Below are 15,505 nucleotides of genomic sequence, written 5' to 3' on the forward strand. Positions count from 1 at the left end.
GCTGTTAAATGCGTCGGCAGGCCAGACCGCAGCCGAGATTGCGCTTTATTTCTGGGCATCTATTCCCGGCGCGCTGGTTATGATGCGCCGGCTGCGAGGGAAGGGCATGTAAAGTACAGGGCAGAGAGGAGACGCTGTGCTGGATAACGGCCTGCCTCCGGAGCATACCGCCGGAGCGTGCTGGCTGCTGCGTGCCACGTACCGAATGCAGCGCTACGGCCGCACCGGCGTGGCCTACTTTTCCTGTGTCCTCATGCATGAAACGCTCAGGGCGGCAGCTTGGCGTAGTGGTTGAGGAGCAGCGCTCGTAACCCAGTGGTTGCTGGTTCAATGCCCACTGCTTTTGAGCCCTTGAGCCAAGCGCTCAACTGTCTCAAAAAAATCGGCCAGCTGTATGAATGGACAAAGTGGAAGCCGTGTGAGAGCTGCTCTGGGTAAAAGTGTCTGCTAAGCAAAAGCGTAAATCTAAGAGGACAAATCTCATTGTAAAAATTTAATTCCGTAATTCTTTAACACTGAAAGTCTGCAGCAGTCTGCTTGCTTTCCATCCAGACAAAACAAAGAGAAAGGTCTGTGAGTGTGTGTGTGTGTGTGTGTGTGTGTGTGTGTGTGTGTGTGTGTGAGTGTATTGACTAGGGTCTGATGGGATGGCTGTTTTTAACAGAATATCGGCGAAACGTCGCCACGGGGGGTCTCTCAGGATGAGGTGAGATAAGTGATCTGGGCTATTTTCGCTCCCTCAGACACGCCGGCTGTGGAAAGAACAATAGCCCTCGGGCTGAGGGACACTTCCCCTCTGTCAGCCGACTGGGCGTGTGTGCCGGGGGACAGGAGAGACGCCCATCACAACGACTGCACTGAAAGAACCAGAGACCTGCGGAGGAGAGAAGGTGGAGGATCTACAGAGACAGCCACTCCAGGTGCTCAGTTAGTGAGCATTTTTGTGAAGAGAAGTACCCACTGACTGTTAATACCAGAATACCGTAACTGGACATTTCATTAGTCTTTATTTTTCACCTTAGTAAACACGAGGCTTGAGGATTTCTTGAACAGCTCAGAGTGGTTTGCCAGGACAGGGTTTGCTGTAGAGAGATGTTTGGCAAGTGAAACACACTCAAACCCAGCACATTGTAGATCTGCAAAACCAACATAACAACAGCAACTCAGTCAAACTAACAGGCTTAGAAAGAATTATTTCACACCTGCCTTTGGGCACAAGGATACACTATGGCAAAAGGCAAAACCCCTCTTTCCTGTCCATTATGGTTGCATTACTGTCATTTAGCAGACGCTCTTCTCCAGACCGTCTTACATCGGTTACAATTTTAACATGTTATCCATTTATACAGCTGGATATTCACCGAAGCAATTGTAGGCTAAGTACCATGCGCAGGGGTACAGCAGCAGCGCCCCAGTGGGGAATCAAACCAGCAACCTTTCTGTTACGAGCCCTGCTCCTTACCACTACGCTTCACTGCAACCCTAGTTTGGTTCTTTTCAGGCAACTGATATCCACGTCTGAGGAGCCACTGTTAACCAGATGCAAACACAGCATCGATCATTGTGATTGATTACTGAACAACTACAGCGTGATAGTCTGAATTACAGCCGCGCTGTGCTGATGAACTATCGATAACCCTTACAAGGAAAGATGCAATACAGTAAGAAATAAATGGGCCATTTCGAAAAACAACGCCAGACTTACAATTCTCCCCCCGATTCGGCCATGATGGGAATTTTCCGTTTGACTGAGATGTTGTTCTCTTCCGGGGTGCAGATGTACAACACAATGTGTTTCAGCGTGTTTCATTCACGAAACCACTCTCTGCAGGTGCAGAAGTGCAGATCAGGCTCTGTAATACACTGAGGTTGTTTTTTATGGACTGCTCACAGAATAGTTTTGGTATGAAATGCAAGGGGATCCCGCTGAGCGATGAGGAGGAAATCAGAGGAAGTAGGCCTCCAGTGAAGCCTGCACTGTGGGTCAGCCATAGCAGGCAATGGCAGTGTAGTTAACCAATTACAGGTCCGTTACATCAGTGTCAGCCTCAGTGTCTTCACAGCTTTAGCCACCCTGAGGGATCGCTCAGATGAAGGATGATGACAGTCACAGCGTTTTTAAAACGAGCCATTCATTTCTTACTGTAGTGCACCTCTCAACACCACCCTGTAAGGGTTATTGATGAGTTCATCAGCGCAGTGGAGTTTTGGCCAAACGGCAAAGCATGAAGGAACCCCCTTCCTTACAAGGGGGGCCAGGAAGAGACCCAGAAAGTTCCATTTCTGTTTTTTTTTTTTCCATTTCCAAATCAATTCTGGAACAAATTCAGGGGATAGAAATTCAAATTCACCCCAACTGCTTTTTCATCGTGGTCATATTACTTCATCCATGCCAGGATCATTCAAAATCATTTTAATGTAACTGAAGATCCTTCCAGTGACTGGATGCCCCATCGGTGGGACGGCAACACAGCACACCAGCAATGGTGCTGGCCTCGCAGGAAACCGCTGACAGGATTCAGAATGCCGTGTGGTTTTTCACAGGGGTCAAAGATTGTTACAAAGAAATATTCCCCAATCATTTTTCTCCTGCTTTAATTCTATGGAACATTCTAGAAATCCCACTGGGGAAAACAGTGACACACAGAATTGCAGGAGCAGCAGAAAACAGCATATGGTCTGTGTGGAACCACAGCGGCATGTTCATTACAAATGCAGGGAGAGACACAAAAAAGCCTTCATTAACACAACCTCCACAGCCAGATCTTTACTAGTCTAATTGCATTGGAAAATGCATCTTACCCTGGGGCTATAATGAACCCACTCGCTGACCTATATGTGGCCGAAAGTAGGTCAATGTCTGTACACTAAAGGCATTTGCATATCTGTGCATTACAGCTATAATTGGTATAACTATCCTAAAAATAGCTGGTATGTTTTCATGTTTTCACTGAACATCATGTATATTTATGTTTGGCATTTTAAGAAAAATGGCATCTCATGAATGCTGTCCTTTCTCTGAAGGTCTTGCTGTTCCTCTGATTTAACCCTTGTGCGAAACCCTGTTACCAGATAACCACAATGACCGCTTCACCTTGGGACACCACTGTATTTTCAGAGGCAAAAAAGCCATGCTGATGGATTTCTGAGGCCCAAGAGTTAAAAGGCTGATTCACAGCTTCAAGCTACTGAGCATTCCAGCTAGCTGGCAATAATTTGCTTACTTCTCACAGATAAGACGCCAGTGGTGAGCGATCAAGCACAAATCCAACATTGTGGAGTGGGGTAAGGTACTCAGGAGGATGAGAAAAACCGTGACCAAGAGTCCCACAATCCACCCCTACAACCTGCTTCACAGACTGATCCACACGTATAGCACAAACTATTCCCAGAGATATTAAAGTGAGCAAACTGAGATTCAGCGCAGAGCCCTGCAGACATGTGGATTTCCAATGTATGGGAGACTGGATGCAGTGATTTTGTTCCAACAGGACCAGGGAGTGAGGGGGTATCAGACTGCAGCTTCAGCATTGAGCCTTTGTCTCTTTTAATCCACTGAAATTCAGTTTAGATTTATATGACATAAAAGATACATCCACATAGACATAAATATAAAGTTCAGTTTATAAAATAAAAATATACCATAATATAAAATATTACTATGCAATATAATATAATTAATTTTATGCATTATTATGACATAACACGCTATTATATAAAAAATTCACCATAAAATATGTGAGAAGACCAGGCGAGAGCGTGAGAGCTTGAGGCTGGACTGCACAGGCCTGGCCAGCGCAATGACCCCTCTCCCTGCTCCCACCCAAGACATTCCTGCGTTATTGCATCACAGTATCTATTAGCTTAGCATACACACGCTTGGAGGGAGGACAGGCAGGGCCTTTCCAGACAGACACAGCCGTTTTGCTGTCAGACATACTTGTCCTTCAGACCACCAAAAGGCATTTCTTACCTGTCCGAACGCATTAAATTTACTTGTCAGAAAGAGCAGTAGGCAAGAAGTGCTTTTTTAAATCATCAGATTCTCTGCTGAACATTCACTCTGAAATAACAGTACATGAATATTTGTCCATTTTTAAGTATGAAGTGCGACCTGAATGTGGATTTAGAACTTTAAATCCAAAGATTCTTACTAATCACACAAAGGCTGTAAGTGATCAGTTATGTTATGTAGTTAATTAATCTGTTCTTATCTGGTTTTTCTGTATAATCACGTTCCTGGACCAATTCCTGAGTTTCAACATTATGCTCAAACCACAAAAACATTAGGACTACAATTGACCATCCCACAATGAAGATTTAGGAGAGATCTGGTGGGCAAAAATGAGCAGAGGAGCAGCAATAATAACAGCAAAAATAACAGCACAGATGAATAGGCACATCTGGTGTGACACTGCAAGGGTACTGAGTAACAGCACACTTCTAAAGAAATAATATCTAAAACCATAAAACCTAAAAATAAAACAAACAAGCAAAAAGGTTATAACACGAATAAATGCTGTATGATTTATTCTATTTCTGGGGCTGACAGCGTCAGTCAGCCTGCTTCAGGGGGAACCAACAGCAGCACACAGGTTAACACTGGCAATACACAGCCCTCGGTTACAGTTACCGTGCACCCTACCACCATCGGAGAGTCCTTCATCCATGAACACAGACAGTCTCTGACTACAGGAAGCACTGGAGCCTTCCACCATGAACACAGTCTTTGACTACAAGAAGCACTGGAGCCTTCAGCCATAAACAGAGACAGTCTCTGACTACAGGAAACCTCCGGTACCTTTAGCTGTGATCACAGACAGTCTCTGACTACAGGAAGCACTGGACGTTAGCACTGAACCTTCAGTGATAAACACAAGACACTCTCTGACTACAGGAAGAACTGGAAACCTCAATGATAAACACTGAGACACTCTCTGACTACAGGAAGCACTGGAACCTTCAGTGAAAAACACTGACACCCTCTGACTACAGGAAGCACTGGGTAGAGGCTGCACTCACTCACACTGCATGACCCCTCACTGGGAGAGAGGCTGGCCTATGAGTGACTCATTGCATGGCTCTCAGCAGGCTGGAGAACACATGGCTTCTCTCTGCTCCACCCTCCCTCTGCATTTAACCCCGATCCCCCTGAGGAGAAGGTTCGGCACAGCGATCCCAAACCCCCGCCTCTCCTGGAACCTGCAGCATACCCAGGCCTCAGTCCACACAGGGCTTTCCCAGCCTCCCTCAGGAGGGCAGAGGTCTGGGCCAGAGCCAGTCACTTACCCCACCAGCCTACACAGACATTTTATTTGCCCTGCTTGTGCAATATGCGAGTTTTTCCCTTTTGTGTGTCAATTTCACAGGCTCACTTCCACTTAGAGGAATAACCCAGGTTGAAAAATCTGAACTTCACTGTGGGACCTTGCTAACAGGCAACACACATTTTAACAATACCCGTAATCTGTAATGTAATTTGAAGCGATATTAAATGCATCAGCTGCAGATTACCAAAAGAGGGGAATTTTTATTTTTCTTTTACTTTCAAATATAGAGAATTACGCTAATCCAGAGCCTGAAACTCTTCTGCTCATTTACCAGAGAGCTTTGCCAGTCTCCAGTGATCCCACACAACACAATGCTCACAGGGCTTACAGCATTTCCAAGCAAGAAAACTACACTTATACCATTTCAAGTGATAAAATCAACACTAAACATGAACACAAGGACTTCGCCCCCAAAAAAGGAATTTAGGCTCTGCATCCCAGGCACCATTTCCAATGTCCTGTCTCCCCGGCTTCTTACAGCATGTCTTATGAACGGAATTTATTTTACAAATCCCCTGGGTTTAGAATCCTGTCTTGGTTCCTAGCGATTGATCCCAGAAGCATGTCACAGATAACGGGAGGCAAACCTGCAGGTTCGCTAAAGCCCTGCTATTTTTGGCAATGCTAATCTGGTGCTCAAAATCTTGCTCCTCAAGTTTGAGAGATATGGCATATTCAGACAGTAAGGAGGAGGTCACTTGTCTCCAGCAGCAGACCTGGTGCTTGTGTAACTGTGTCATGTCTAAAGCTTTCGCTAAATCTTAACTCCTGATCGTCACTCCAAAAGGCTAAACAAACAAGGCTAACAATGAGGAGGCTAATTTGAAGGCTTTAAAATCACAATGTTTTACAGAAAACATCACAGCCTTCCAAGCACTTGGCTAACTGTCTAAAGTCTTCAGATTTCATACATGGACAAAGTATCGAAATCCACAACTAGGTTGGAAAATATAATTAAAACAAATGAACAAATTAAAATTAAAACATCAGTCAAGACAAAAGCAAAGAGAACATGTAAAGTCTTCACATGGAATAGTTTGACACAAGAAACAGGCTGGTCTCAGCATTTCCCAGGGGTAGATAATGTCTTTTTTGCCAAAAAAGGGAGGAAGAAGCCAGGCCTCGACGAGAAACTGCCCGCACGCGCGGTCATCCCCAAGGACACCTGCCTGGACGGTGCGGACGGGAAGATGGAACCAATCAAATGGAGCTGGAACAAAGTGGGCCAATCACGCCGCAGGCTAGCGGCACGCCCGGAAACAGATGAGGAGAGCGTACCAGCGCAGTCCCCTCTTAGCCGTGCAGTGTGGCAGAACCGGGAAGAGCCGGGCGCACCCAAACTCTTTATCACGGCACATTTCATCTGCGTCTGAGAGGAACTGCTGAAGCCGTCCACACGCACCATCACAGAGACCATACACTCATTAAAGAGGCAGGAGAAACTGCTGGCTTCACGTTTGCTGGATACAGAGGAGTAGATGGAAATATGTTAATAATATACATATCTAAGACTATTCCAGAAGTAGGCCTACTTGGCTCACTAACATCCTCCATTTAAATACGGTGCATTTGTAATTCCTGAACTGCACAAAATGTTTTCTCTTTAACCTTCACAAATTTAAAGTATAAGGTGGTGCAAAGCTAGTTTTTGAAATCACACACAGAATATATTCCTTCAGAAATAACTGAAGTGGTCTTCCATGCTTAGCTATGTGAAATGCACTCCAACGATGGATTACAGTTTACTCAAGAGATGTGTGAAATGTGTCAGAAACAACTGAGCTGATTCCATATAGTCCCCGAAACAGAGGGATGAAATAGAAGACAAATAAAGATCAAAATCATTTGCAACTTCTTAAGATGAACTTCACTAAGCCAAAACCACACTATTTATGAAATGTGTAACACAATCAACCATCCAATAAACATGGACAGAAGTAAAAAATTACTAGTCATCTTCAGCTTGGTGACTAACAACTCTGATTCTGTCCCTGTTTTATGGATTTATGTTTTACTTGCTTCTCTACCATTTTCACTTTTGAAACTATATATAAAAGTTCCCATTTTTTGGTAACACACCACATATTTGGGATCAATTGCAAGAAGTGGAGCTGAAATAGAAAAACAAGCAGTCCAGGCGGATGCTGATAATCCATGATGCTAAAGGGAACCTTCAGCACTTCTCACCTGGGGGAAATAACCCTCTGACTAACACTCCTCCACAGATCCACTCATTCTCCTCTACCGTGTCTCCTCCCCAGCTCACTGTCTTAACTGCAGCCTGTGCTCCACGTGGTCAACAGCCCACCGGGACCTCTCACACCAGCAAACACCAACATCACAGCACACAGACACGTGTTCCACACCATATGAGCAATACTCTTGTCTACAAATGTAACAGATTGTACATTGCTTTCATTATTCAGACATGGTCCATTTTCTGGGGGATTTTTTTTCCCTGGAACCACAGTACAGTTATTTGTTCAATACAGCTCTACAGCAGTGCCCTGGTATAGGAAAAAATAATTTGGATGAGTCTACACAAGCTTTGCCATACTCTTGGAATGTTTTGAACACTTCTACCCCTGTATGGTTCTAACTTGTCGACTAGGTATTAGCTTTACACAAAGCGGCCCTCTTCCATTACCTGTATGAAGTTATAAGATAAGCATTTGTTGGCTTAAATAATCTTTCAGTTAATACACTTGAATTGATAGTCATAGTCTGAGGTGACTCAGACCTCTGCCGTTGTGCAAGTCATTAAATGTGAACCAAATGCAACACATTTGAGAAGTCATTCAGAACAGCATCCCCCTCCGGGATATGACACCGTGCTTAGCAGCACAGTTAAGTGTGACCCGTGGATGGTGAAATTAAGTGCGCTGCACACTCACTGGCTTCACTGGCGGAGTTCTCCAGATGCAGCTGGCACGGCCCAGCGAAGCCACCGGCGGCTGCGTTCGGGGAGGAAGAGGCTGGCTTTGATTAGCCGTGGCGCTGGCCCAGCGCTGGAGTTCCTGCCGGAGGAGGAGACTGCGATCCAAAAGAAAACAGCCCTTTATCCCGTCCCGCGTCTTTTGTTCCCGGCAAACGGCAAGGATCGGCCTTGCGGAGACAAACGGGCGTTTGAGCAGCTTTCGGAAATGGCATGGGCTGGGCTCCCACTCCATCAAACCCGAACACAACGGCTGTTTAGAAACGGGGCTGATTTATGTTTGAGATGCTGCCACCGCTCAAGGATATATTACGAACAATCTTGAAAGAAATATTTCAGACAACTGCAGCTGCATCACTGTATACTTTCTTCGTAGGCAAAAAAATTATTTAACCGAGAAGCCAGAGGACAGTCGCAGCGCGATTCTGGCGAATATTCATTGTGGGACCGTTAGACGCACGGCTGAGCGTCTTGACGGCGTATCATACAGCTATTATTTCCCATTCGCTGGAACAGTATAAAAGGAGAAGGGGGGATCCATGCACAGCCATTGTCAAATTAAATAATCAAATTTCTCATTCATTCAGTATAAAATGATCAGTGTGCCCCGCTCCCTTAGAAATCTAGTGTATTTTGAAGACATTCTTGTACATTGCTTTAAGCGAAGGCACACTGAAATTCCACAAAAATACAAATCCATTTTGAAGCTCGGGGCAAAATAGTTTGTGGTCCGTTTTCACAAGATACAGAGTCGCCTTTTTTCCTTAAACAAGGAGGTACTTAAATGAAACAGCAAATATTCCGTTGGAAGTTACTAGAGCTACCACATATAACCATCACAATCTAAAGCAATTATTAAGGAATTTTAGAGTGCATTCAGGACTTAAAATTTGGTTACGATAACGTTATATTCCTTTTCGCAGCTACCTAACTTAGCAGGCTGCGTAACTACCCGTCAAAACAAAAGCCTGAAATTGATGCTTAGCTCACGCCTCATGGTTGGAAATTGGTTTGTTTAATAATCGATTCGTTTTGCATCAATTGTTGCGAATCGGGAAATAATGGATCAATTTCAAAGCAGGAAAAGGCCGTTTTCTATATATTGGGACGCTGCTGAAAGCCAATCGCACAATGACTAATTGTGCTGTAGCTAGACAACGTTAGCTACTTAAACAAATCAAGTTAGCCTGTTAGCTAGCATACTAACTGTACATTGAAGTAGGTTTTGATGCTGCTTAAGAAGCTTCATAGTTTCGTCATATATGTTGGTACGTAGCCAAAAATATCCTATGGCTGAATGATAAGATCTTCTATTATTTTGGCCAGCTAATTGTATAGACAATTGTAGCACTCGATACTGTACAAAGGCATGCTGGCACGTCCAGGCTGCCACAAGATCTTTGTCAAAACAGAAAAGCAGACCAGTGAGCCTAAAATCCTTTTGTTGGTCGCTGGCTAACTAGCTATAACACAGGACACCAAACGGGCAAGTACAAGTTAAGCACATGAAAATGTCATGACTAGACATAATAGCTACAAATCGTAAGCGTAGATCAGTGCACACCTAACCCGTTGGCAGGTTACTAGCTACCTTTCTATATAGTTTAACAAGCAAACTATGGCTATTTGCGAGCTAGCCAGCTGTTAATTGGCCAGCCTTATTCACAGAAATGGACACCGCTTTGCAAGTAACGTGAGCTTGCTCCTTAGCAAGCTAACTCGCTCTCCATGGTGTTATTTTCACTGTTCGGTTAGCCAGCATAGACAACGTTAGTTAACTATGATATCATATTTATTAATCATAGTGCATAGAAAAAAAAATCACTTACCCTTTTTTCTGAGATTGTATACTGCTGGCCTTTAAGACAGCTTGCTATATCCAATGCAGTTCTGTTATAATGCCTTCTCTGCCCAGCCCAACAGTCCCTGTGTTCCTCGCTCTCCTATTTGTCTCGTCTACTTCTCTCACATAGCGGCGCCGGAGAGCTGCAGCGGGAGCGTCAACGCAAAATGCATCTTCAGTACAGTTCCAACACGACCCGGTGGGCGTGTTTATTTCAGAGTGATTGACATAAGCGCTGGCGAATTCAATGAGTCAATAGTTCAAACCTTTATCATTTCACCCAATCAACAGATTGTCTGCGGAGGAAACGATGGAAACCGATTTTATTGACGTGAGCTATAGCGAATAGAAAAGAAGAGATCCGCGTGGGGATGCTTGCTCCTGCCACAGCAACCAGCGCATTGTTGATTGTTTCGTCACTGCGCCCTCCTGGCAACTGACCGAGGTCTGTTTCTTGTAGTTTTTGTCTCCCATTTTGACATTCAAAGTGATACAGAAAGTTAAGTAGAGCACTACAATTCCCAAGACCCAACCGTGTGCGGAAATGACTGCTTAAAGCTGATTGGCTGAGTTATAGGTTCTTCGGTTGAAAAGTGTTTAGAAGTAAACGTCATTATCTAACGTAAATATACCAATGCTTACATGTTAGCTACTGAGTAAAAAGGAGAAATTGGGTCCTCAGAATTAGCCTTTTAAACTAATTTTGCAACAAAGGAAAAAAAAACGATTGACTGTATTCTGTAAACGTGAACAGCAGTTATCAATGAGACCGTCGCTGCTAGACTCAGATGAGGAAGACCTGGGAGAATATCAGAAAGAACTGAGAGGTGATTACAGTTAGCTAACGTTAAATAAACCAGTTAATTGCGATAGCTACGTCGCCTAGCTAACTTGGCTCGCTAGGTAACGTGAGCCCCCAACTGTCAATGTGCATTGCTTTCTTTGATTAAGTTGGTAGCTGTCATATTGCTAACGTTACGGAGAATGTGAAGTCTGAAATCATGTTATTTATACTAGACTAGATTTATACCTGATTAAAACGCATTCGTGTCTGTGATGTACATTAGTTAGCTATTAGTCTGGTTGTTTATAGCTAGCTAGCTTGCTATCTAACTATACCATGGAAGTTCGCAATAGCTGGCTGAACTAACTAGCATTCGAAATGCAGCGGTAACATTAGCACCTATTTCGGCGCGATCAATAGCTGGGTAGATCAATTAAACAGTGCTATGTAGTGTTAGTTGACTATCGTAAAAGAGATTATAATATTTTCCAGTAAAAGTGTGCAGTTCCAGTAAAAGTGCTGCCTTCTTTGCCTTCCCGCAGAGAGGGCAAATCGGAGCATTCAACAGCTGAGCCGAGTCCTGGCAGAGCGGAGCTCCGAGGCGGAGAGCATGGAGCCAGACAGGAGCCAGGACTCGGACAGCACGGCCGGGGAGGACTCGTGGAACCATGTGCGGCAGAGCGATGCAGGTACACACCTCCCTCCGGAATTCTCACACGATGCGACTTTACAGTTCATCAGTGTCAAGTTAAAATGATCCAGTATAACGTAACTTAACTTGAGCCACCAACCATAAGTGTAATGTAAGAATAAAGGACGCGCATATTACTAAACTGAACTCGTTGCTTAATGATACTTTCGTCTTGGGCTGGCCAAACTGCGGCCAAGCCCTATTAAAGGTGGACATTGGCTGTCCGGATTTATGAAGGTAAACGTGTGTTGTGTTTTATATATGTGAGTTTCCGTAGTGTAGTGGTTATCACGTTCGCCTCACACGCGAAAGGTCCCCGGTTCGAAACCGGGCGGGAACAATTTTCATTGTGACATGTAATGCCAGAACCTACTATGGTAAATACTCAATTATCGATAAAGACTTATTGGCAGATGTAGGGTTGTCTGTCTTTTGCGGCAGCAGTGTAGTGTAGTGGTGAGGAGTAGGACTCCTAATCAAAGGATTGCCAGCTTGATTCCAGGCTGGGTCGCTGCTGTTGTACCCTTTGGCAAGGTGCTTAACCCAGAATTGCCTCAGTAAATATCCAGCTGTATAAATGGGTCACATGTTAAAAAAATGTAACGTATGTAAGTTGCTCTGGATAAATGTGTCTGCTGAATGCCAGCAATGTAATGATTACGGGTTTGGGTGTTTGGAAGAGGCTCTGATTTTGATTTGCTTCTTAAATCTGAATAGTCAGCCACTAACACTGAATGATTCTCTTTTTTTTTCAGCCAATCAGCTGAGGTCGCTGCTACGGAAGGGACAGAGGGAAACGCCTCCTCATAGCCCGTCAAAGAGGAAGTCACACCCTCAGGTGCTGAGACAGTGTGTAGAGGAGCATGTCACTACTATGTTACATTAAATCACGTTACATTACCTGCATTTAGCAGACGCTCTTACTCAGAGCGACTACCAGCATAACAGAGCATAAGTGTATCCATTCAAGTTAAATGAGCAACAGTGTCAGACCAGGCTAACAACACTCCCAGACCAGTGAGTATGAGCATTACACTATTCAAGCCCTATCACAAGTTAAGTTGTGCGCTCTGACAGAAGCCAAGTATACTACAATACAACAGTCCCTAGAACACAAAATCAAAATGCATCACAATACTACACAGAAATTAACATCAAATGCTAGAAGTAGCAGGTGTTAAGGGGTGGGGATAGAAGTGGAACTGAGATGCAGTCTGTAGTCTGTAGTGGGTCTTCAGTCTGCATTGGAAGATGATGTCTATTGTTTCCTACACGCACGCAAGCATGCACTAGTAACAGGAACACCCTGTTACTGGTGGTGCTGATGACAGTTAGCCCACGCCTACATGCTGATTCCCCGGCCCCCCTCTCTCCCTCTGCTCAGCAGAAGACCCCACCCAAGCCGGACGCCTCCTTACCCCAGGCTCAGGACCTGGTGCCCATGATCCACAACCAGTCCGAGTACATCCAGCACCTGGAGGCGGAGGTCAAGTTCTGCAAGGTCAGCTCGTGAGCATTACGGGTCGGCTCTCAGTTTCTCCTTTGTGGAGTGCATTTGTTTAGCAGATGATATTTAGGTTATTGCCAGTGACCTAAAATGGCAAAAAAGTTTTGCATGTTAAATAGTTACTCATTCACTGTGGGAAAGTATAACTTCAGTCAGAGTATGCTCTGATGAATTTTGTTGTTTGTGTGGCTGTCTGTGTGTGCTTATGTTTGTTTTTATGTGTTTGCATGTGTGTGCGCATGTGTGGGTGTGTCTCTGCATGTGTATGTGCATGGGTGTGTCTGTGTGTGTGTGTGTGTGTGTGTGTCTGTGTGTGTGTGTGGGCATGCATGTGGGTTTGTGCTCTTGCAGGAGGAGCTTGTGGGGATGAAACAGCGAATCAGAGTGGTTGTTATGGAGAATGAGAAACTGCACGAGGAGCTCAAGTCCCGGACGGTTGAGGACACCTTGAAAGACTACACCATCTTAGACACCACGGTAGCGCTCTGTGCTGTATGTGATTTAACCACCAGTTGGATGGGAAAATGCAAACTTTCAAAATGTGTGCAGTCCAATATACAGAGATCTTTTTATATGCAAAGACTTGTATATTTTGTGTATACAAAGATTTGTTTGGCTTTCAGAGCAATGCTAGTGATCCCACTACCCCTCAACCAGACGAATCAGAGCAGTGCTAGTAAGCCCACTACCCCCTCAGTCATACGAAACAGAGCAGTGCTAGTGAGCTCACTAGTGCCTTAGTCAGACGAATCAGAGCAATGCTAGTAAGCCCACTAACCCCTCAACCAGACGAATCAGAGCAGTGTTAGTAAGCCCACTAACCCCTCAACCAGACGAATCGGAGCAGTGCTAGTGAGCTGTCTACTTCCTCAGCATTGCCATCACTGTGTTCTTTTGTAGGGGAATGTTCCTGAGTCAGTGCCTATGGGAAGGAGCTCTCGCAGACCACCGGCTTCTGGAATGTTCCACAGCCAGCACAGTGCACAAGCAGAGGACCACTCCTGGCAAAATGAAATGGTGTGTATGGAAATTCTCATTTTATTGTAAAAAAAGAATTTAAAAGATTAGTTTTCTTGTTTTCTCATAAGAGAAAAAACGTATTTATGTGGCGCACATTTTTATGAAAACATGTGTTTAGAAGGTATGTCTATATAATGAAGATAAATTTATCCAAATCTGTGGATAAATTAAAATAACTAGGCTGTCTGTTTTTCCATAAGTCACCCAGCAGTCACTGAATGTCCTTTGTAACTGTGCACCAGGACAAGCTGAAGACGCTTTACCAATCGCAGACAGAGACGCTGGAGGCCCAGGTGATTTCACTCAGGTGAGTTTCCAACACAGCTCATTGAAGACCAGTTAACTCCTGAAGAGGAAATGCAGTAAGCAGTCTTATTTTGCACATGTTAGAATGGTAAACTTTGCCAGGTGATCCCATTTTTCTTTTACATGCAGGTGTCATAGGATGCTTTATGTGACATCTTCACTAAGAGTAGCTAAAAGGCACTGTGTTCTTCTGGGATCCACATTCTGCTGAACTGTTAAGATAAAATTCCTTTATCCAGAGCTGACTTGCGTATTGTGCAACTCTATCCACTCAGCCTCATATTTAGTGATGCAGGTCAGTTTGAGCAATTTAAGTAGCTATGCCTGCATGGACCTGCTGTGCCACTGTAAGCATTTTTACCACTGCTCCTGAACCACAACACCACCAAACATTCTTAACACTAAACCACAGTGCCACTGTTAGCATTCTATAGACGGCAGCAGGTGTATTTATCTCTTTATCTATAATATCATGATGTGAAGAAATATGGTTAAGCCGTGTTTGACAGGGGACTGCGTGACCTTTGCCCTTTGACCCCTTCTCAGGAAGGACCTGGCGATGGCTCAGAAGGAGTGTGAGGAGGTGAAGGGGCGTGTCCGACGTCGGGAGGCGGTGGCAGCGCAGGGCGGCACCCCGCGGGCGGGGGGGCTGTGTCTGAAGTGTGCCCAGCACGAGGCCGTCCTGGCGCAGACGCACACCAACGTGCACGTCCAGGCCATCGAGAGGCTCACCAAGTGAGTGCGACGGCAGCCTGCAGGGGGCGCCGTGGGGTCAGGGCAAAGCGCGCGCTTTTAGTGTCAGTGTCAAGCTGGGCTCTGTAAGCCGGTATATCCCACACTGCAGCGCAGTGGCCAGTACCTTATTAAAGTTACCTATAACGTTCGTGTAGGGTTTCGTGCCTTACCTGTGCACTGGTTTAAAGGTTACCTTTGTTCAACTCATTTTTCAGGGCCTCAGCTGAACTGATTCGCTGATGAAAAGAATAGTTGATTTATCAGCTTATAGATATTAACATAGATATTAATCAGATATTAACAGCTCTGTTAATTTGTTATTGTTAGTTTTACATCCTGCAGTTTAAAGTAACA

General features: G+C 44.7%; 2 protein-coding genes and 1 non-coding gene across 9 annotated transcripts in view; 2 read left to right on the forward strand and 1 right to left on the reverse strand.

Annotated features, from left to right (window-relative positions):
* The window catches only part of LOC118789847 (centrosomal protein of 170 kDa-like), a 63,803-nt gene extending 53,592 nt beyond the window's left edge, over positions 1-10,211 (reverse strand). For all 4 annotated transcript variants that reach the window (XM_036546535.1, XM_036546532.1, XM_036546533.1 and 1 more), the window contains exon 1: positions 10,095-10,211. The gene's annotated coding sequence lies outside the window, so the exon portion shown is untranslated. The remainder of the gene's footprint in view (positions 1-10,094) is intronic.
* A 498-nt stretch (positions 10,212-10,709) lies between these two features.
* Positions 10,710-15,505, forward strand: part of sdccag8 (SHH signaling and ciliogenesis regulator sdccag8) — a 42,806-nt gene continuing 38,010 nt past the window's right edge. For 2 of the 4 annotated variants that reach the window (XM_036546687.1, XM_036546684.1), the window contains exons 1-8: positions 10,710-10,935; positions 11,435-11,581; positions 12,339-12,421; positions 12,968-13,084; positions 13,442-13,582; positions 13,991-14,107; positions 14,353-14,417; positions 14,963-15,151. In XM_036546687.1, the coding sequence (XP_036402580.1) occupies positions 10,872-10,935; positions 11,435-11,581; positions 12,339-12,421; positions 12,968-13,084; positions 13,442-13,582; positions 13,991-14,107; positions 14,353-14,417; positions 14,963-15,151 (923 nt within the window). In that variant the 5' untranslated portion in view covers positions 10,710-10,871. The remainder of the gene's footprint in view (positions 10,936-11,434; positions 11,582-12,338; positions 12,422-12,967; positions 13,085-13,441; positions 13,583-13,990; positions 14,108-14,352; positions 14,418-14,962; positions 15,152-15,505) is intronic. The other 2 variants (XM_036546686.1, XM_036546685.1) reach the window with 2 other exon arrangements.
* trnav-cac lies at positions 11,851-11,923 on the forward strand. Its single transcript has one exon. It is a non-coding gene; the product is annotated as a tRNA-Val (tRNA).

This window comes from Megalops cyprinoides, chromosome 15 (genome assembly GCF_013368585.1).
Source record: "Megalops cyprinoides isolate fMegCyp1 chromosome 15, fMegCyp1.pri, whole genome shotgun sequence".
NCBI lineage: Eukaryota > Metazoa > Chordata > Actinopteri > Elopiformes > Megalopidae > Megalops > Megalops cyprinoides.